This window comes from Eretmochelys imbricata, chromosome 6, assembly GCF_965152235.1.
Source record: "Eretmochelys imbricata isolate rEreImb1 chromosome 6, rEreImb1.hap1, whole genome shotgun sequence".
In the NCBI taxonomy this organism is placed as follows: Eukaryota; Metazoa; Chordata; order Testudines; family Cheloniidae; genus Eretmochelys; species Eretmochelys imbricata.
The window spans coordinates 14,483,272-14,505,728 of NC_135577.1; the positions used below are offsets into that span (position 1 = coordinate 14,483,272).

General features: G+C 43.5%; 2 protein-coding genes across 2 annotated transcripts; both read right to left on the bottom strand.

Moving 5' to 3' along the window:
- Window positions 1-1,694: 1,694 nt before the first annotated feature.
- Window positions 1,695-2,633, bottom strand: LOC144266414 (olfactory receptor 5G9-like). The gene has a single exon (XM_077819869.1). The coding sequence runs from the start codon at window positions 2,631-2,633 to the stop codon at window positions 1,695-1,697; it is 939 nt and encodes a 312-aa protein (XP_077675995.1).
- A 10,707-nt stretch (window positions 2,634-13,340) lies between these two features.
- Window positions 13,341-14,279, bottom strand: LOC144266386 (olfactory receptor 5W2-like). The gene has a single exon (XM_077819843.1). The coding sequence runs from the start codon at window positions 14,277-14,279 to the stop codon at window positions 13,341-13,343; it is 939 nt and encodes a 312-aa protein (XP_077675969.1).
- Window positions 14,280-22,457: the final 8,178 nt, after the last annotated feature.

Consider the following 22,457-nt stretch of genomic DNA (forward strand, 5'->3'; position numbering starts at 1 on the left):
TCTGTGTTCCATTTCCACAAGGACATACACGGCAACAACATTAATTCCATTTGCTGTGCACATCTGTTGTCCTAGGAGCAAAGATGCTCCAGGGAGCAAATCCCAAAGTCATAAAAGCCAAGTTTAACCTCTTCTGGCCAAGGAAGCAGCTCCAGAGGTATTAAGGGTTACTCTGGTGTGGCTAGCAAACAGGGAAAGGTTTGGCTCTATGTCTGATTTTAGGGTTCTGAGCAGGTACTGCTTCCGTCGCTCTTAACCCATTGTCAGTGAAGGGAGAAAGAACAAAGAGGTACCACCAAGTCATGGGCAAACAAGTCAGTTTCAGAACATTTCAAACTATAATTGAAATGATGGAAAAGGAGAGAAAAATTGCTTTAATGGGAAGTGGGAAACAACCCCGATTGATTCAGAGAATGCCTATACTAAAGCCGTTACATTGACTCAGCTATGGTGTGCATCAGTGTCATAGCGTAGATTTATGGACACATTTATGGAAGTGTTAATCCACTTCCCCGAGAGGCAGTAGCTGGGTCAATGGAAGAATGACACTAAGGGTCAGCACTAGCTAACTACCTTGCACAGGGTGTGAAAAATTTCCCTGCCTTGTGTGACAGAGCTCTGTTGATCTATTTTTTAAGCCTAAACCAGGCCTCAGAAAAGCTGTTGATGGAAAAGACCAGTTGGGAAATCTAGTCCTATCTCCCTGCCAGGGCAGCAGAATCCCCTTCGGTTCTCTTTGTTCAGAAGAGTTGGAAATATTGCAGTTGTCCCAGCTCCCAGCAGAGATTATTCTGCATTCTGATTGAGCTCAGTGTTGGACTGTGTGTGTGTGTGTTCGTGTGCAGTTGGTTGTGTGTGTGTTGTAGTGGGCATTGTGTGAGTGTGTACTGCGCCTTCTGTGTGTGTGTGCTTTTGGTGTGCATTAGGCACTCTGTGTGTGCATGTGTTGTGGGGTACAGTGGAGCTGAATATCAAGTGTTGGCGGGTCTGTGTCCCTTGCCCTGCCCAGTGCTCGAGCTGGCGTCCCCCTTCCTCCCAGTACAGGGCTCCTTATGCAATCATGGAATCACAGGACTGTAAGGGACCTCAAGAGGTCATCTACTCCACTTCCCTGCACTCACAGCACAACTGAGTATTATCTACCATCCCTGGCAGGTGTTTGTGTAACCTGCTCTTAAAAATCTCCAGTGGTGGAGATTCCACAACCTTCCTGGGCAAGTTATTCCAGTGCACAGCCACCCTCACTGTTCAGATGTTTTTCCTAATGTCCAACCTAAACTACCTATCTCTGACCACACACACATACTTTTTTATTCCTAATTTTATTACTGAACTCTGTGTAATGGGTTGGGTCACAGAAACCCCTTTGGAACTGCCACCCAATGTCCTGAGATGTGAACTTGAATATGTCACCCTCTAAGTGAATGCCCCTAACCACAAGCTCATAAAATTATTCTCTCTCTCTCTGACCCTATGATGGTTCCCATGTTTTGTCCACCGATCTCAGTTGGGACCTGCAGAACTTGTCAGAATACAAAAATAATAATAATAATAATAATAATAATAATTAATAATAACAATACAATAAAGAACAATACTCCCACAGGCTCTGCGAAATTACTTTGTAATGGGCTGGGAATTGAATTCACCTGTTTCCACTCCCAACCACTAAACCAATACAGACTTAAACAGATTCAAGAATTGGTTAGGAGTTTATTCATTGCTTTCCTCAGGGCGTCCTTCACCTCCGTGTTCCTCAGGCTGTAGATGAGGGGGTTCAACATGGGGATCACCAGAGTGTAAAACACTGAGGTCACTTTGTCTCTGTCCATGGAATAGCTGGAGGTGGGACTTAAATACGTGAAGAAGAGGGTGCCAAAAGACAGGACCACAGAGGTCAAGTGGAAAGTGCAGGTGGAGAAGGCTTTGTGCCGGCCCTCGAGAGAGCGGATCTGTAGGATGGCGGAGATGATATAGACATAGGAGAGGAGAACAGTCACAAAGCTGCTCACTGTAATGCAGCTCATGAAAGCAAACATCACAATCTCATTGATGCGGGTTTCAGAACAGGAGAGCGCCAACAGAGGGAGGACGTCACAGAAGAAATGATTGATGACGTTGGAGCTGCAGAATGACAGCCGAAAAGTACAACATGTGTATATCATTGAATCCACCACCCCCACAGCGTACACCCCAGCCACCAGCTGTTTACAAAGCTGCCTGGACATGGTGACTGTATAGAACAGCGGGTTACAGATAGCCACATAACGGTCATACGCCATCACAGCCAGCAAGAGGCACTCAACATCTCCAAAAACAACAGAGAAATACATTTGCACAGCGCAGGCAGTGTAGGAAATACTTTTCGTCTCGGCTAAGAAATTCAGCAGCATCTTAGGGGAAATTATCAAGGAAAAGCAGAGGTCACAGAAAGACAAATTCCTGAGGAAAAAGTACATGGGGGTGTGGAGTCGGGGATCAATTGTGATTAACAAGATCATCCCCCCGTTCCCCACCACGGTGGCACCATAAATCAGGAGGAACAACCCAAATAGGGGGACCTGCAGCTCCGGACGATCTGTCAGTCCTGAGAGAATGAACTCAGTCACCTCCGAGTGATTTCCCTTTTCCATCTCCTCTGAACAGAGATCAGGCTGCTACAGAGATGTGGGCAGGTGGATGGTGCGGAAAACCTGTCTCTTCTCTGCAATGAAGTAAGTGAAGATAAATGGAGATCAGTTTCTCAATGGACATCAGTACTCACTCCGGGAAAGGCTTAGTCCACCGAGCCAGATGTTCACAGCTGGTCATTCCAGGTGTTCGATAAAATACACACGCTATGCAAATACAATGACACGCAGGTTAATCATGCCCCCACACAAACACTCCAGTTCACTACGCCAAACAGAAAACTGTGACTTGTGACTCTGCTGGGAGAGAATCAGTCTGAAGGGATTATTCCTTATCTAAAGAAGGGGTGAGAGGAAAGGAGTGTCAATCTTTCCACCCTCTCTGGGCAAGGGGAGCTCTGTGGCTTGTCTTGTCTGTTTGGGGTAAAGTTGCTCACTGTGCTGATTAAGCTTTTTGGCATTTACTGGAACCTGTACGAAAACCCAGAGACATCATGGGAAGCCCTGGCTTCAGTGACTAGGTAATTGCCTATTTTTTCCAACCCAGCAGTTTGCTCCTTTAGCTGAAGGGGTAGGAGTTGGGGCTGAGGCTTTAAGTGCTGGAGGTCTGGAATTCAATACCTGCTGATCCCCGTGGTGTCTCTGTGTGTGTGTGACTGTAATTCAGGACAATAGTACGTACCTGCTGAGAAGAGAGAGAGAGAGAGATGGTGGTGTTTCCCCATTTATAGAAACTGCCAGTTTGGAGCCTTCGGGAAGTTTTATACTGAGATATGTGATCTATGGGATATGATTCCTGAAGCCCTTGGGAATATCTGAGCTCAGAGAGACACAACACCGAATTAATGCATTCAGTGAACCAAAGCCACCCTCGGTGTAATTGGTGCCCTGGGGATTAATTTGACCTACTCTTTCTTACAGTGCTATTAAATGATGCAATTTCTATCAGAGTTACAGAGTGTGATGTTAGGGGCATGTTTCATCCTGCTGCTTTCAGTGCAAGCTGGATACTCCGAAGGCCTGATCCACAATTTTTTTTTTTTGACACCAAAATCTTTTAGGTAAAAACTTGATATTTCGACTCAGAAGTACCAGGGGGGTTCCTCAGATACTACACACCACCTTACTACACACCCTACTACTCTTTGACGGGTAAGGCTCCCAGGTTGGACTACATCCCCCATGATTCATGATGGTTCTCCCCTTGCTGAAGTGCCCTGGAACATCACCAGAGTCCCAAAGTCATGGTTTAGGGATGAGAGGTGTTTGGTATTTTGATGGAGAGCTTACAATTTGCAGGGGAAACATAATTTCTTGGAAAAAAAAGTAAAATGTAAAATCCAATTTCCCATCAAAAAAACTTCTCAAGAAAAATTTTCAACCAGCCTTAGCAACAAATTTGGAATCAAAGGACCAGAAAGTTAGATACAGGTGAAACGTACTAATTGTTTCCGGCTGTAGCTGGTATCTTCTCAGTTATTCCTGGTTCCAGAGTAACCTCCTTGTCCTGGCCCCAGTAGGTGGAAAGTAAACCTGTAAGACATGTAAGAGTACTCCAGATTTTTGAGCTACGAATGGCATGCCAATCACCATGGTATCCCATGTCCTTCCCTTGCTAGTTACTCCCCAAAGTATGAAAGATATGTTCAGTCATTTTGCTTGATGGAGACCACATGATGACCAGAGGAGTTCAGGGGGATGCCACAGCATGCTACGGACTTCTGCAGTTTACAAAACTATCCCGCTTGTATGCATATTGTCTGCACAGAGAGCTCAGCTGTAAGATGCTAAGTAAATCTATGCATCAACTAGAAATAGTCTTTCTCTCTTTGCAAATATTAATATATTGTATAATGTATATGAAGTTATAAGATTACACTGTATCATGTTATGAATACATGTTCCAAAAGGAGGCTGGCAAACTATTCTGTCTTAAACAAAGAAATGTGTGTGCTGGTTAATTTTGTGTCTTAACAGTAATCAGAGTAATCAAGCAGGAAGGTAAACAAAGAAAGCCCAAAAAAGGTGAGAGAAAAGCAGCAGGGAACATCCTTCTACAAAGACGTTTTGTCTTCTGGAAACCAGGTGGAAATGTTTCTCAAAAGAGGGATAGGACTATAAAAAGAAGGGGCAGACATCTCAAGGCACCAATCTCTCTCTCTCTCTCTCTCTCTCTCTCTCTGTCCATTGATTCACTGCTTCTGAAGGGAAAAAGGAAGCAGCAACTGAACTGGGGGAGGGGTCCAGAGCTAAGAAGTTTGGTCAGTAAGACTGCTGAAAGCATGTGGTGAGGAAACTTTTGCTTTGAATTTCACATCATTTGTTAATGTAGGCACAAGTTGCATTCCAGCTTAATTTTTCTTGTAACCATCTCTGACTTCTATGACTCCTTATTGGCACTCACTTAAATTCTATCTTTGTAGTCAATAATTTTGTTTTATTGTTTTATCTAATCCAGTGTGTTTAAATAGAAGTGCCTGAGAAACTAAGTGGCATGAATGTTAGTGCTATTAAAGAAATAATGGACAGTGTAGCTTATGTTGTCCAGGAGAGGACTTGGCAGCACATGATGTAAATTTCTGGAGGGAAATTGAAGACTGGGGCCTGTGTTGGGGTCACTCTGCAGTATAACCAAGGGTGGTGAGATCCTGAGTGTAACCCAACTATTCCTGGCCAGGTTGCAGTTACACACACATGTTCAGGGTGTGATTTGCATGTGAGACAGTTGTTTGTGAGTGGCGCAGTGGAAACCACTTCAGCAAGGCATTGCAAAGTTGCAGGCAGGTATGACACAGCTGCTGATTAGTCTGCGTTGGACCCTGGTATGCCACAACCACCAACCTAGAAAATATCCCAGTAACACCACAGGTGTGGTGCTGACTGACAGGAATGTTTGATTGACGGGAAAGGGTGAAGTCACCACAGGGATGGGCCCATGCACTGATCCATGGCTGCAGATGTACAAGGCCATTATCGTCATCACCTCCCACCAAGGAGATCCATGTCAGGCCCAGTGATGACTCTTCCCTTCTTCACTCTGGGAGCAGAAATTATCGCCCATGGGTGTGCAGGCTTGGTTGGTATTATCTGTGCTCTGGGGCATGTTGGTGCCTCCTTCTCCTAAATGGTGCCAACCTGTGAGGCATTGCAGGGTTGATTGTATTAGGAGGAAAAATTGATGATACAAGACAGCTATATTCTTTGGTATAATCCATGCGGTGCAGGGAGGGAGAGGTTACAAAGAATGTAAATAAAGTCCTGCTTCCTTGAACACCAGTAGAAACAACTAACAGCCAGCAATCTTTGTATTCAGAAACTCCCAACTCTGTTGCTCTAGGTCTGTGCCCAGGAATCACTATGCCCCTACTTCCTCTAGGATTCATGCTCATAATCCTTCTCCTTTGCTTCTGTGCCTCCTGTGACCCGGAGGTCCATGGGACAGTTCTCATTGAAAATGCCAATGTCAGGGCAGGATGCAAAAAGGAGGATATTCCCCAAATTGGTGGTTAACATTCAAGATCTCTGCAGCATGTCTGCAGATGCTGCTACAAAATATTTTCGAGCAGGCCAGCACCCTCCCAATTCTTTTGTTAATTTTATTTATTTCCTATAACTTATAGTTTGTGAAACAGAGTGTGACGTTGCACCCCATAATGCTTTATAGAAATATGCTTCTGCATGTAAACATGACACCACTGAATATGTTTTATGCCAGATATGCCCTGTAACGTATCCGTGCAAAGGTTATGATCTACTGGATATATTCATCCTATTTGCATGCATGTATCATTTTGTATTCAAAGTTATGAATATTGGCTTTGTACTTCTTTGATTTTAAGTAGCCTCAGTAAAGCAGTTGGTCAGCTTACTGAGAGAAGACTCCGTAAGTGCACAGTCAAGAAACACTTAAGCTAGCAATGATCTTTGAGAGACACCAATCCACATGTGAACTTTCCTGGGAATGTGGCCTCGTCCTGTACGGAACTGAGTCACGCATGGACATGTGACTTGCCCTTGTGACTCCAAAACTCCATCTTGGAGCTGGATTCTACATAGGACAGCAGAAGGGGTTTCCAACCCCAAGAGAGAGATAATCTAAGCCCCTGCTAAGCCCTCTCCATTTTGTCTTCAGCTGGCACAAAAGATAGCCCCTCCACCCCAAGGAGATGCCTGAAAGAAATTAGAACAAAGGACAGTAACTACAGAGGAGTGAGTGATTGCTGGACCCAGACTAGGAGGAAGTCTTGACTGTAAAACAGGCTTATTGCAACATCTTTGAGGGTGAGATTTACCTGCATTTAGTTTTTTTACTGCATTAGGTGTACACTTGCGTGTTTTATTTTATTTTGTTTGGTAATTCATTTCTTTCTGTCTGTTACTACTTTGAACCACTTAAATGGTACTTTTTGTATTTAATAAAATCAAGTTTTACGTATCAATTAACCCAGAGTATGTATTAGTTCCGGCTGTGGTAGGGGTGGGGCGGGGCGGGGCGGGAGGGGGCAAACAGCTGTGTGTATCTCTCAATCAGTGTTATAAAGGGCAAACAGTTTGTGAGTTTACCCTGAATAAGCTTTATAAAGAGTAAAATGGATTTATTTGGGGTTTGGACCCCATTGGGAGCTGGGTATCTGAGTGCTGGAGACAGAAGCATTATTTTAGCTGTTTTCACTTAAGCATGCAGCTTGTGGGGGGCGTGGTTCAGATTTGCATCTGTGTTTGCAGCTGGCAAGTGTATCTGGCTTCAACAAGGTAAGGTACTGAAGTCCCAAGCTTGCAGGGAAAACAGGTTCAGAGGGAGACTCAGCACATCGGGTGGCAGTCCCAAAGGGTTTTCTGTGACCCAACCTGTCACAGTGGTGTAGTCAAGCAGGGTCTGTGCACAGTTGATTGCTTTGAGACACTGGTAGTGATTTTATGTGAGTTTTGGGTGTGGTGGGTGGAGAACAGACAAAGAGGTTACTAGTCTGTTATTTTCAAATTGCTTATTTCGGGTAAGGGAAATAGGGACCGAAAAATAAGCAAAATAAGTAAGATTGAAGATTAAAAGAAGCTAATGTAGCGCCTATCTTTTAAAAAAGGGAAGAAGGAGGAGCCAGGGAACTACAGGCCAGTCAGCCTCACCTCAGTCCCTGGAAAAATCATGGAGCAGGTCCTCAAGGAATCAATTCTGAAACACTTAGAGGAGAGGAAAGTGATCAGGAACAGTCAGCATGGATTCACCAAGGGCAAATCATGCCTGACTAATCTAATTGCCTTCTATGATGAGATAACTGGCTCTGTGGATGAGGGGAAAGTGGTGGATGTGTTGTTCCTTGACTTTAGCAAAGCTTTTGACAGTCTCCCACAGTATTCTTGCCAGCAAGTTAAAGAAGTATGGGCTGGATGAATGGACTATAAGGTGGATAGAAAGTTGGCTAGATTGTCGGGCTCAACGGGTAGTGATCAATGGCTCCATGTCTAGTTGGCAGCCGGTATCAAGTGGAGTACCCCAAGAGTCAGTCCTGGGGCTGGTTTTGTTCAATATCTTCATAAATGATCTGGAGGATGGTGTGGATTGCACCTTCAGCAAGTTTGCAGGTGACACTAAAGTGGGAGGAGAGATAGATATGCTGGAGGGTAGGAATAGGATACAGAGGGCCCTAGACAAATTAGAGGATTGGGTCAAAAGAAATCTGATGAGGTTCAACAGGGACAAGTGCATAGGACGGAAGAATCCCATGCACTGCTACAGACTAGGGACCGAGTGGCTAGGCAGCAGTTCTGCAGAAAAGGACCTAGGGGTTACAGTGGACGAGAAGCTGGATAGGAGTCAACAGTGTGCCCTTGTTGCCAAGAAGGCTAATGGAATTTTGGGATGTATAAGTAGGGGCATTGCCAGCAATCGAGGGACGTGATTGTTCCCCTCTATTCGACATTGGTGAGGCCTCATCTGGAGTACTGTGTCCAGTTTTGGGCCCCACACTACAAGAAGTATGTGGAAAAATTGGAAAGAGTCCAGTGGAGGGTAACAAAAAAGATTAGGGGTCTGGAACACATCACTTATGAGGAGAGGCTGAGGGAACTGGGATTGTTTAGTATGTGGAAGAGAAGAGTGAGGGGGGATTTGATAGCTGCTTTCAGCTACCTGAAAGGAGGTTCCAAAGATGATGGCTCTAGATTGTTCTCAGTGGTAGCAGATGACAGAAGAAGGAGTAATGGTCTCAAGTTGCAGTGGGGGAGGTTTAGGTTGGATATTATGGAAAATGTTTTCACTTGGAGGTTGGTGAAACACTGGAATGTGTTACCTAGGGAGGTGGTGGAATCTCCTTCTGTCAAGGTTCCTCCCCCACTCTGAACACTAGGGTACAGATGTGGCGACCTGCATGAAAACCTCCTAAGCTTATCTTTACCAGCTTAGGTCAAAAACTTCCCCTAGGTACAAAATATTCCACCCTTTGTCCTTGGATTGGCCGCTACCACCACCAAACAAATGCTGGTTACTGGGGAAGAGCTGTTTGGAAATGTCTTTCCCCCCAAAATACTTCCCAAAAGCTTGCACCCCACTTCCTGGACAAGATTTGGTAAAAAGCCTCACCAATTTGCCTAGGTGACTACAGACCCAGACCCTTGGATCTTAAGAACAATGAACAATGAAAAAGCATTCAGTTTTCTTACAAGAAGACTTTTAATAGAAATAGGAGTAAATAGAAGTAAAGAAATCCCCTCTGTAAAATCAGCGTGGTAGATATCTTACAGGGTAATTAGATTCAAAACATAGAGAAACCCTCTGGGCAAAACCTTAAGTTACAAAAAAGATAAACAGACAGAAATAGTTATTCTATTCAGCACAATTCTTTTCTCAGCCATTTAAATAAATCATAATCTAACACATACCTAGCTAGATTACTTACTAACAGTTCTAAGACTCCATTCCTGGTCTATTCCTGGCAAAAGCAGCATATAGACAGACAGAGACCCTTTGTTTCTCTCCCTCCTCCCAGCTTTTGAAAGTATCTTGTCTCCTCATTGGTCATTTTGGTCAGGTGCCAGCGAGGTTACCTTTAGCTTCTTAACCCTTTACAGGTGAGAGGAGTTTTCCTCTGGCCAGGACGGATTTTAAGGGGGTTTACCCTTCCCTTTATATTTATGACACCTTCCTTAGAAGTTTTTAAGGTCAGGCTTGACAAAGCCCTGGCTGGCATGATTTAGTTGGAGATTGGTACTACTTTGAGCAGGGGGTTGTACTAGATGACCTCCTGAGGTCCCTTCTAACCCTGATATTCTATGATTCTATGAATGGCTCACTGTCATTTCAATTAAAGGCTGAAGTGCTCTGAAACTGACTTGTTTGCCCAAGACTTGGTGGTACCTCTTTGTTTTTCCTCACTTCACTTTCAATGAGTTGAGAAGGACGGAAGCAGTACCTGCTCAGAACCCAGAAATCAGATTTAGAGATGAATCTTTCCCTGCTTGCTATCCACACCAACATTACCCTTAATACATCTGTTGCTGCTTCCTTGGGTGGCAGAGGTTAAATTTGGCTTTGATGACTTTGAGATTTACTCGCTGGAGCATCTTTGCTCCCAGGACAACAGGTATGCACAGCAAATGGAATTAATGTTGTTGCAATGTCTTTCCTTCTTGAAATTGAACAGAGAGGGACAGAAAATCAGCTGGCCTGGATCACTGTCTCTCCCGTGAGATCTATCTAATATGATACAAACCTTAGATAAAAGTATTCCACTTTATTTGGTGGTCACCTCTCCAAATGTCTCTTTCAGTAATTTTCCAGCTTTGGGACACAAATGTGTGTAGAAATGGGTGAATTTCTTCTGGACTAATCGTTTATTGTCAAAAACAATACCGTTTGGATTGACCTGAAACTCTTCACAAACGTGTCACAAATACTCCTAATAGCTTCGCCAAAAACAATGCTTGTGTGCGGGGGGACGGTTTAGGTGCCAGATGCAAGACAGCCACTGTAGGAGGCAGTGGTGGTCCTTCCCTTTGTAATTTTTAGCCCAATAGTTCATCTCTGAGGTGGGAGATCCAGGTTCAATTCCCCCTTCTGTCCAGGGCTGGGCAAAGCTCTGTGTGACATTGCACTCCATATGCTTTATGAAAATATGCTTATTAATATGACATCACTGGAATATGCTTTATGCTAAGTGCCCCATGTAACATATCATTATAAAACTTATAAACTACTAAGTGTGTTCATCCTATTTCTTTACGTGGATTATTTCTATTTCTGAGTTCAGAGAATAAGATATAAACTTGTATTACTGATTTAGACACATTAAGTGGAAGTCATTAAAGGTGCTTGAGAATCAATAGACTGTGGATGGCTCTGTTTACCTGCAAGTCTTCCTGTGTATGTGTGGGTCAAACCAGGAAGAATTTGATGGGTTGGATAACAGAAACCCCTTGGGGCTGCCAACTGATTTGCCAAGACTACTTCTTCCCCTGCTTTCCCTGCAAGTTTCGGACTCCAGAACCCTGCCTGGTTGTGTCAGACACACTTGCTGGATACAAACACAGACCCAGGTTTGATCCATGTCCCCCAAACTGCAGGCTTGACTGAAAGCAGCTTAAGAAGTTTTCTTGTCTCTAACACTCAGTTGCCCAAATCCCAGTGGGGTCTAAACCCCAAGTAAATCCATTTTACCCTGTATAAAGCTTATACAGGGTAAACTCATAAATTGTTTGCCCTCAAAAACACTGATTGAGAGATATGCACAGCTGTTTGCCACACCCCCCGGTATTAATACATACTCTGGGTTAAATAATAAGTAAAAAGTGAATTTATTCAATACAGAAAGTAGGATTTAAGTGGTTCCAAGCAGTAACAGACAGGACAAAGTGAATTACCAAACAAAATAAAATAGAACATGCAAGTCTTTGCCTAATACAGTAAGAAAACTGAATACAGATAAAACCTCATCCTCAGAGGTATTCCAGTAAGCTTTCTTTTACAGACTAGTCTCCTTCTAGTCTGGGCTCAGCAATCACTCACACCCCCTTTAGTTACTGACCTTTGTCCTAGTTTCTTTCAGGTAGCCTCTTCACCCCCATAGAATATGTCTTGAGCCAGCTGAAGACAAAATGGAGGGTTCCCCAAGGGTTTAAATAGACTTTCTCTTGTGGGTGGACACCCCTCCCCCACTCTGTGTAGAATTCCAGCTCCAAGATGGAGTTTTGGAGTCACATGGGCAAGTCACATGTCCATGCATGATTCAGTTCCTTACCAGCCAAACCGTATTCCGGGGAAAGCTCAGATGTGGATTGGTGTCTCCATGTTCATTGTTGGTTTAAGTGTTTCTTGACTGGGCACTTACTGAGAATAATCTTTTCTCAGGAAGCTGACCAACTGCTTCACTAAGGCTATTTCAAATTAGAAAAGTACATAGCCAATATTCATAACTTTGAATACAAAAATGATACATGCATACAAATAGGAGGAATGTATTCCGTATTCAGAACCATTGCAGAAATATGTTACATGGCATATGTAGAATAAAACATATTCCAGTCATGTCATATTTACATTCATAAGCATATTTCCATAAAGCTTTATGCGATGCAACATCATGTCACCTGATACTGAAATCCATCTTGAAGCTGGTACTTCTCCTGAGTGGGGTAGAATTTGAAACAAAGGTTTTCTGCCTTAGGTATGTTCTATCTAAGTGTGGAAGGCAAACAATGAGTGTCTTCAGCTGGCTTAAGAGACGGCCTCCCCACCCCACAGAGATACCTGCAAGCACCTGGATACAAAAAGACTGTAACCACAGGGGTGGGTGAGAACAGGCGAGACCCTCGTCAGAAAAGGCATCTGACCTGAGAAGTATTTTACCTGAAGTAACAACTTGGGTGAGAAGTTAACATTTGTAACTGATTTCTGAGTTTATTAAGAGTAGCCTTGCTCATTTTACTTTGTGATTTCTTTTATTCTATCTGTTATGACTTAAACTCACTTTAATCCATCTTATTATACTTAATAAAATCACTTTTGTTTATTTATAAACTCAGTGTAAGTATTTGTTACCGGGGAGGGGGCAAACAGCTGTGCATATCTCTCTTGCAGTGATATAGAGGGCAAACATTTATCATTTTACCCTGTATAAGCTTTATACAGAGTAAAACGGATTTATTTGGGGATTAGATACCATGGGAACTGGGCGTCTCCATGCTGGAAACGGGTAACCGGCTGAGCTAGTTTCAGTCTAGATCTGCAGATTTGGGGGTGTGGCCCAGACCTTGGTCTGTGTTGCAGCAGGCTAGCATGTCTGGCTCAATAAGGCAGGGTTGTGTAGGCCCAGGCTGGCGGGAAAACAGGATCAGAGGTAATTTCAGCACATAAGGTGTCAGTCCCAATGGGGGTCTCTGTGACCAAACCTTTCAAAGTTGTTCTACTGTGCATAACTAATTAAATAACCATTGGAACAGAGACATAAAGTTGAGCATCTCACCCTCTAGGTGAATGCCCCTAAGCCACCAACCTACAGAATCATTCTCTCTTTCTGGACCTGTGATTCTTCCCATGTTTTGTCCACTGATCTCTGTTGGGGCCTGCAGACCTTCTTGAAATACAAACAAATTAATAGTAATAAAATACAATAATGAACAATACTACCATGAGCTTTGCGAATTACATTGCAATGGGTTGGGAATTGAATTCACCTGTTTCCACTCCCCACAATTAAACCAATACAGAGTTAATCAGATTCAAGAATTCGTTAGGAGTTTATTCATTGCTTTCCTCAAGGCATCCTTTACCTCTGTGTTCCTCAGGCTGTAGATGAGGGGGTTCAACATGGGGATCACCAGCGTGTAAAACACTGAGGTCATTTTGTCTGTGTCCATGGAATAGCTGGAGGTGGGACGTAAGTGCATGAAGAGGAGGGTGCCAAAATAAAGGGCAACAGCCATTAAGTGGAAAGTGCAGGTGGAGAAGGCTTTGTGCCGGCCCTTAGCAGAGTGGATCTGCAGGATGGTGGAAGTGATATAGACATAAGAGAGGAGGATTGTCACAAGGCTGCTCACCACAATGCAGCATATGAAGACAAACGTCACAATCTCATTGATGTGGGTGTCAGAGCAGGAGAGCACTAACAGCGGGGGGATGTCACAGAAGAAATGATTGATGATGTTGGAGCTGCAGGATGACAGCCGAAATGTACAACACGTGTGTATCATTGAATCCACCAACCCCACAGTGTACACACCAACCACAAGCTGTTTACAAAGCTGCCTGGACATGGTGACCGTATAGAGCAGTGGGTTACAGATGGCCACATAACGGTCATACGCCATCACAGCCAGCAGGAGGCACTCAACATCTGCAAAAACGATAGAGAGATACATTTGCACAGCGCAGGCAGTGTAAGAAATGCTTTTCCTCTTGGCAAAGAAATTCAGCAGCATCTTAGGGGAAATTATCGAGGAATAGCAGAGGTCACAGAAAGACAAATTACTGAGGAAAAAGTACATGGGGGTGTGGAGTCGGCGATCAATTGTAATTAACAAGATCATCCCCCCATTCCCCACCAGAGTGATACCATAAATCAGTAGGAACACCACAAACAGGGGGACCTGCAGCTCTGGACGATCTGTCAGTCCTGAGAGAATGAACTCAGTCACCTCCGAGTGATTTCCCTTTTCCATCTCCTCTGAACAGAGATCAGGTTGCTACAGAGATGTGGGCAGGTGGATGGTGCAGAAAACCTGTCCCTTCTCTGTAATGAGGTAAGAGAAGATAAATGGAGATCAGTTTCTTAATTTACATCAGTACCCACTCCGGGAAGGGCTTAGTCCACAGAGCCAGATGTTCACAGCTGGTCATTCCAGGTGTTCGATAAAATGAACACGCTGTGCAAATACAATGACACGCAGGTTAATCATGCCCCCCACACAAACACTCCTGTTCACTAATCCAAACAGAAAAGAGTAACTTGTGACTGTGCTGCGAGAGAATCAGTCTGAAGGGATTATTCCTTAACTAAAGAAGGGGTGAGAGTAAAGGAATGTCAGTCTTTCCACACTCTGTGGTAAAGTTGCTCACTGTGCTGATTAAGCTTTTTGGCATTGACTGGAGACTGTATGAAAACCCAGAGACATCATGGGAAGCCCTGGCTTCATTGACTAGGTAAGTGCCTATTTTTTCCAACCCAGGAGGTCGCTCCTTTAGCTGAAGGGGTAGGAGTTGGAGCTGAGGCTTTAAGTGCTGGAGGTCTGGAATTCAATACCTGCTGATCCCTGTGGTGTCTGCGTGCGTGCGTGTGACTGTAATTCAGGACAATAGCACGTACCTGCTGAGAAGAGAGATGGTGGTGTTTCCCCATTGATAGAAACTGCCAGATTGGAGCATTCAGGAAGTTTTATACTGAGATGTGTGATCTATGGGATATGATTCCTGAAGCCCCTGGGAATACCTGAGCTCAGAGAGACACAACACCTAATTAATGCATTCAGTGAACCAAAGCCACCCTTGGTGTAACTGGTGCCCTGGGGATTAATTTGACCTACTCTTTCTTACTGTGTAATTCAATGATGCAATTTCTACCAGAGTCACAGAGTATGAGGTTTGGGGTATATTTCATTCTGCTGTTTTCAGTGCAAGCTGGGTACTGCGTGGAGCTGATGCACAAAGCGTTGGGTTTTTTTTGTTTGTTTTTTGTTTTTTGTTTTTTGAGGGGGGAGACCAAAATCTTTTCTCTAAAAACATAATTTTTCAGCTCAGAAATACCACGGGGGTGCCTCCTATATCACACACCACCAATCTCTTCCATGGGCCAGGATCCCAAGGCTGGACTACATCTCCATGATGCAGAATGGTCTCTCCTCTTGCTGAACTGCCCTAGAACATCACCAGAGTTCCACAGGCATGGTTTAGGGAGGAGGGCAGTTTGGCTTTTTTGATGGAAAGCTGATCATTTCCAGGGAAAAGATAATTTAATGGAAAAAACAGTTGAATGGAAAATCCAATTTCCCATCAAAAACACTTTTCAAGAAAAAAAATCAACTAGTCTTAGCAAGAAATTTGGAATCAAAGGACCAGAAAATTTGATACAGGTGGAACATACTAATTCTTTGCTGCCATACCTGATATCTTCAGAGCCATTCCTGGTTTCAGAGTAACCTTTTCCTGGCCCCAGTAGGTGGAATGTAAAACCTGTAAAATGTTTAAGAGTACTCCAGATTATCTAGCTGTTATAGGATGCCAATCACCATGGTATCCTATGTCCTTCCACTACTAGTTTACTCCCCAAAGTAGGAAAGGTAGGTTCACTCATTTTGCTTGATGGAGACAACATCGTGACCAGAGGAGATCAGGGGGAGGACACAGCATGCTGTGGACTTCTGCAGTTCACAGAATTATCCCTCTTGCATCTAAATTATCTGCACACAGAGCTCAGTTGTAAGATGCTAAATAAATCTGTGAGTCAACTAGAAATAGTCATGCTGTCATCATACATATTAGTACAATATTGTTGATAATGTATGTAAAGTTTTAAGATTACACTGTATTGTGTTATTAATACATGTTCCAAACTGAGGCTGGCAAACTGCTCTGTCTTAAACAAAGAAATGTGTGTTCTACCTAATTTTGTATCTAAACAGGTGAGGTAAAAGCAACAGGGAACATCCTTCTACATAGACATTTTGTCTTCTAGTAACCAGGTGGAAATGTTTCTCAAAGGGGGAATAGTACTCTAAAAAGAAGGGGCAGACGTCCCAGGACACTGTGCTCTCCCTCACTCTCATTCACTCTCTCTCTCTCTCTCTGCCCATTGATTCACTACATCTGAAGGGATAAAGGAAGCAGCCATTGGACTGGGGGATGGGTCCTAACCTAAGATGTTTGGTCAGTAAGACTGCTGGAAGCATGTGGTTAGGAAATTTTTGCTTTGAATTTTACATCATTAATTTAGGCACAAGTTGCATTCTAGCTTTATTTTTCTTGAAACCATCTCTGACTTCTATGCCTCCTTATTTCCACTCACTGAAAATCTTTGTAGTCAATAAACTTTGTTTCATTATTTTATCTGACTCAGTGTGTTTAAATAGAAGTGTCTGAGAAGCTAGGTTGCAGGCATGTTAGTGTTATTAAAGAAATAATGGACAATGTAACTTGTAATGTCCAGAAGAGGACTGGGCAGCACAGGACATACATATCTGGAGGGAAATCGAAGACTGGGGAGTGTGTTGGGGTCCCCCTGCAGTATAACTAAGGGTAGTGAGAGCCTGAGTGTAACCCAACTCTTCCTGGGCAGGCTGCAGTTACACACACATGCTCAGGGTGCAATTTGCATGTGAGATGGTTGTTTGTGAGTATCCCAGGTGGAAGCCACTTCAGCAAGGCATTGCAAAGTTGCAGGCAGCTCTGACAGAGCTGCTGATTAGTAGGAGTTGGACCCTGGTATGTCACAGCCACCAACCTAGAAAATATGAAAGTAACACTAGAGGTGTGGTGCTGACTGACAGGAGTGTTCGATTGACATGAAAGGGTGAGGTTCCCCCAAGGGATGGGTCCATCCATAGCTGCAGATTCACAAGGCCGTTATGGTCATCACCTCCCCTCAAGGAGATCCCTGGAAGACCCAGTGTTGACACTTCCCTTCTTTACTATGGAAGCAGAAATTATACCCCATGGGTGTGCAGGCTTGGCTGGTATTATCAGTGCTCCAGGGCATGTTGGTGCCCCCTTCTCCTAAGAGGTGTCAACCTGTGAGGTATTGCAGGGTTCATTATATTAGGAGGAAAGATTGATGATACAAGTCAGCTAAATTCTTTGGTATAATCGGTGGGGGAGGGGTTATAAAGAATGGACACAAAGTCCTGCTTCCTGAAAACGTGTAGAAACAACCAACAGCCAGCAATCTCTGAATTCAGAAACTCCCAAATCTGTCACTCCAGGTCGGTGCCCAGGAAACACTATGCCCTTACTTCCTCTCGGAACTTGTAACTCCTCCTCCTGGCTTCTCTGCCTCCTGTGACCTGGAGGTGCCTGAGGCAGTCCTCACTGAAAATGTCAATGTCAGGCCAGGCTTCAAAAAGGAGGATATTCCCCAAACTAGGGTTTAACACAGATCTCTGCACCATCTCTGCAGATTCTGCTAAAAAATATCTCCGAGCAGGGCAGCTCCCTCCGAATTCTTTTGTTAGTTTTATTTATTTCCCATAAGTTATAGTCCGTGAAACAGAGTGTGAAGTTGTATCCCATAATGCTTTATAGAAATATGCTCATGAATGTAAATATGACATAACTGGAATATGTTTTATGCGAGATATGTCACGTAACATATCTCTTCAAAGGTTATAATCTACTGGATATATTCATCCTATTTCCATGCATGTATCAATTTTGTATTCAAAGTTATGAATATTGGTTGTGTACTTATTTGATTTTAAGTAGCGTCAGTGAAGCAGTTGGTCAGCTTCTTGAGAAAAGAGTATTCTCTGTAAGTGCACAATCAAGAAACACTTACGTTAAAAATGAACTTTGAGAGAAGCCAATCCACATCTGAGTTTTTCTGGGAATGTGGCATCGGCCTGTAAGGAACTGAGTCATGCATGGACATGTGACTTTCCCATGTGACTCCAAAACTCCATCTTGGAGCTGGATTCTGCATAGGAGAGGGGATGGGGTTTCCACCCAAGAGAGAGAATATATAACACCCTGGGGAAACCCCTCCATTTTTTCTTCATCTGGCACAAAAGATAGCCCCTCCACCCCAAAGAGATGCCTGAAAGAAACTGGAGCAAAGGACAGTAACTACAGGGGTGTGAGTGATTACTGGACCCAGACTAGGAGGAAGTCTAGTCTGTAAAAGAGACTTATTGGAACATCTCTGAAAGTGAGATTTACCTGCATTTAGTTTTTAGTGTATTAGGCTAAGACTTGCGTGTTTTATTTTGTTTTGTTTGGTAATTCACTTTGTTCTGTCTGTTATTACTTGGAACCACTTAAATTCTACTTTCTGTATTTAATAAAATCACCTTTTACTCATTAATTAACCCAGAGTATGTATTAATACCTGCGGGGGGGGACATACTGTTGTGCATATCTCTTTATCAGTGTAATAGAGGGCAAACAATTTGTGAGTTTACACTGTATGAGCTTTATAGAGAGTAAAACATATTTCTTTGGGCTTGGACACCATTGGGAGTTGGGTATCTGAGTGTTAGAGACAGGAACACTTCTTAAGCTGTTTTCAGTGAAGCCTGCAGCTTGTGGGGGATGTGGTTCAGACTTGGCTCTGTGTTTGCAACAGGAAAGCATGTGTGACTCAAACAAGATAAGGTACTTAAGTTCCAAGCTGGCAGGGAAAACAGGATCGGGGTAGTCTCGGCATCTCCAGAGTCAGTTCTAAAGGGGTTTCTCTCATCCAACCCGTCACACAGAGTTTCGGAATAAAACTGCAAAACAATGGGGGAGGATGGGAAGGATAGGACAAGAACCGATGGACTTCACTTCCAGCAAGGGCGGTTTAGGGTGGACAATAGAAAAGAAAACCCAGCAGTGAGGGAGGAATACAGGAAGTACTGGAATCATGTGCTCAGGAAGGTTGTGGAATCTCCATCATTGGAGACTTTTAAGACCAATTTAGACAAACACCTGTCACGGATGGTCTAGATAATACTTAGAAATGCCATGAGTGCAGGGGAGGGGACTGGATGACCTCTCGAGGTCCCTTCCAGTCCTATTATTCTATGATCTCACAAAGAGCCCTGCACTGGGAGGAGGGCGGACATCAGCCTGAGCACTGGCAGGCCAAGGGACACACACCTGCCTTCACTTGACATTCAGCTCCACTGTACCCCCCACCATATGCACACTCATAGTGCCCACTGCACACCAAACACACAGAGTGCCCACTACACACAAAACACACAGTGCCCACTACATACACAGAGCCTGACACTAAGCTCAATCAAAATGCAGAATAATCTCTACTGGGAAGCTGGGACAGCTGCAATATTTTTAGCAAGCCTTACCAAAAAGAACCAAAGGGGATTCTGCTGCCTGGCAAGGAGACAGGACTAGATTTCCCAACTGGTCTTTTCCATCTTTAGCTTCTCTGAGCCCTGGTTTATGCTTAAAAATTAGATCAACAGAGCTCCATCACACAGGGCGGGGAAACTTTTCACACCCTGTGCGAGGCAGTTAGCTTGTACTAACCCTCAGTATAATTCTTCCACTGACTTAGCTGCTGCCTCTCGGAGACCTGGATTAACTACATCGATGGAAAAACCCTTCCATCAATGTGGAAAGCATCTACACTATGACACTGATGCACACAATAGCTGAATCAATTTAATGGCTTTAGTATAGACATTTCCTGAATCGATGGGGGAGTTTTCCCCCTTCCTATTAAAGACATTTTTTCTCCTTTTCCTGTCTCTCTTCTCCCTCCCTTGGTAAAGCTCTTTCCTTCTCCTGATAGGTAAATATGTTCAGAAAAGTTAACATTTCTTCTCTCAGGATAATTCCTTCCTTCCTCGCCCATGAATAGCTCACTGTCATTTCAGTTAAAGGCTGAAATGCTCTGAAACTCACTTGTTTGCCCATGACTTGGTGGTACCTTTTTGTTTTTCTTCCCTTCACTTACAATGAGTTGAGAAGGACAGAAGCAGTACTTGCTCAGAACCCTAAAATTAGACATAGAGTTGAATCTTTCCCTCTTTGATAACCACACCTACGTTACCCTTTACACCTCTGGAACTGCTTCCTTGGGTGGCAGAGGTTAAATTTGGCTGTGATGATGTTGAGATTTACTCCCTGGACGATCTTTGCTCCCAGGACAACAGGTGTGCACAGCACATGCAATGAAAGTTGTTGCCATGTCTTTCCTTGTGGAAATGGAAAACAGAGGGCCAGAGCATCAGCTGGTCTGGATTGCTGTCTCTCCTGTGAGGTCTTTTTTATATGATGCAGTCAACTCAGTTTTGTATTCCACTTTACTTAAAGAGACATTTGGAGAGGTGACCAACAAATATTTTCCCAGTGTTGGGACACAAAGGTGTCCAGAAATGGGTGAATTTCTTCTGGACTAATAATTTATTGTCAAAACCAATACCGTTTGGACTGACCTGAGACTATTCAGAAATGTGTTACAAATACTCCTAATAAATTTGTCCCAAAACAATGCGTGTATACAGGGGGAGTATTTAGGTGCCGGTCGCAACGCAGCCACAGTAGGAAGCGGCGGTGGTCCTTCCCAATGTAATTTTTAGCCTAATAGTTGGGGTGTTCACCTGTGAGGTGGGAGATGCAGGTTCAATTCCCCCTTCTGTCCAGTAGTGAGCAAAGCTCTGTGTGACATTGCACTCCATATGCTTTACGAAAATATTCTTCTGAATATGACATAACTGGAATATGCTTTATGCTAAGTGCCCCATGTAACATATCATTATAAAGGTTATAATCTACTAAATGTGTTCATCCTATTTGTTTTCAAGGATTATTTCGCTGTCTGGAGTTAGGAGAATAAGTTATAAACTTCTATTACTTATGTAGACATATTAAGTGCAGGCCATTAAAGGTGCTTCAGAATCAATGAACTGTGAATGGCTCTGTTTACCTGCAAGCCTTCCTGTGTAACCATGGGCCAACCCAGGAAGAATGGATACTGGGGTTTTACAGTGACATGTGACCATGTCACCTCATACTGAAATCTATCTTGAAGCTGGTACTTTTACAGAGGGGGGTTGAATTTGAAACAAAGGTTTTCCACCTTAGGGAAGTTCTATATAAAGTGGGGAAGGCAAATAATGAGTGTCTTCAGCTGGCTTAAGAGACAGCCTCTCCACCCCACAGAGATACCTGCAAGCACCTGGAAACAAAAGGACTGTAACCACAGGGGTGGATGAGAACAGGCTGGACCCAGGTCAGAAAAGGCATCGGATCTTAGAAAGATTTTAACTGAAGTAACAACTGGGGTTAGAAGTTAACATTTGTGACTGATTTCTGAGTGAATTAAGCTTAGCCTTGCATGTTTTGTTTTATTTTGCTTTGTGGACTTACTTTTTCTGTCTGTTACTACTTAAAACCACTTAAATCCTACTTTTCATACATAATAAAATCACTTTTGTTTATTTCTAAACTCTGTGTAAGTAATTGTTACCTTGGGGTGGCAAACAGCTGTGCATCTCTCACTTACAGTGATATAGAGGGCGAACATTTATCATTTTACCATGTATAAGCTGTATACAGAGTGAAACAGATATATTTGCAGTTTAGATCCCATTATGAGCTGGTATCCTGCTTAGCTGGTTTCAGTCCAGATCTGCAGCTTTGGGAGTGTGCCCAGACCCTGGGTCTGTGTTGCAGTAGGCTAGCATGTCTTACTCAACAATATAAGGTTCTGGAAGCCCATGCAGTTAGGGAAAATGGCCTCAGAGGTAATTTCAGCACATCAGGTGACAGTCCCAAATGAGGGTCTCTGTGACCGAACCAGTCACACTATACACTTGGGTTTACTGCATTTCCAGAAAGCATCCCAGCCACAGAGTGATGTGCTCTTCCAATCTGGGTTGCTCTCAATCTTTGTTCTACTCTGGTTAACTAATAAAATAACCCTTGGAACATAGACTTGAAGTTGAGCATCTCACTCTCTAGGTGGGTGCCCCTAGCCACCAACCCACAGAATCATTCTCTCTTTCTGACCCTGTGATTCTTCCCGTGTTTTGTCCACTGATCTCAGTTGGGACCTGCAGACCCTGTTGGAATACAAACCAATTAATAATAATAACAATACAATAATGAAAAATGCTACCACAGGCTCTGCGAAATTACATTGCAATGGGCTGGGAATTGAATTCACCTGTTTCCACTCCCCA

Excerpts from the sequence above, each read along its gene's own strand:
- LOC144266414 (XM_077819869.1), bottom strand. The coding sequence starts at position 2,633 with ATGGAAAAGGGAAATCACTCGGAGGTGACTGAGTTCATTCTCTCAGGA.
- LOC144266386 (XM_077819843.1), bottom strand. The coding sequence starts at position 14,279 with ATGGAAAAGGGAAATCACTCGGAGGTGACTGAGTTCATTCTCTCAGGA.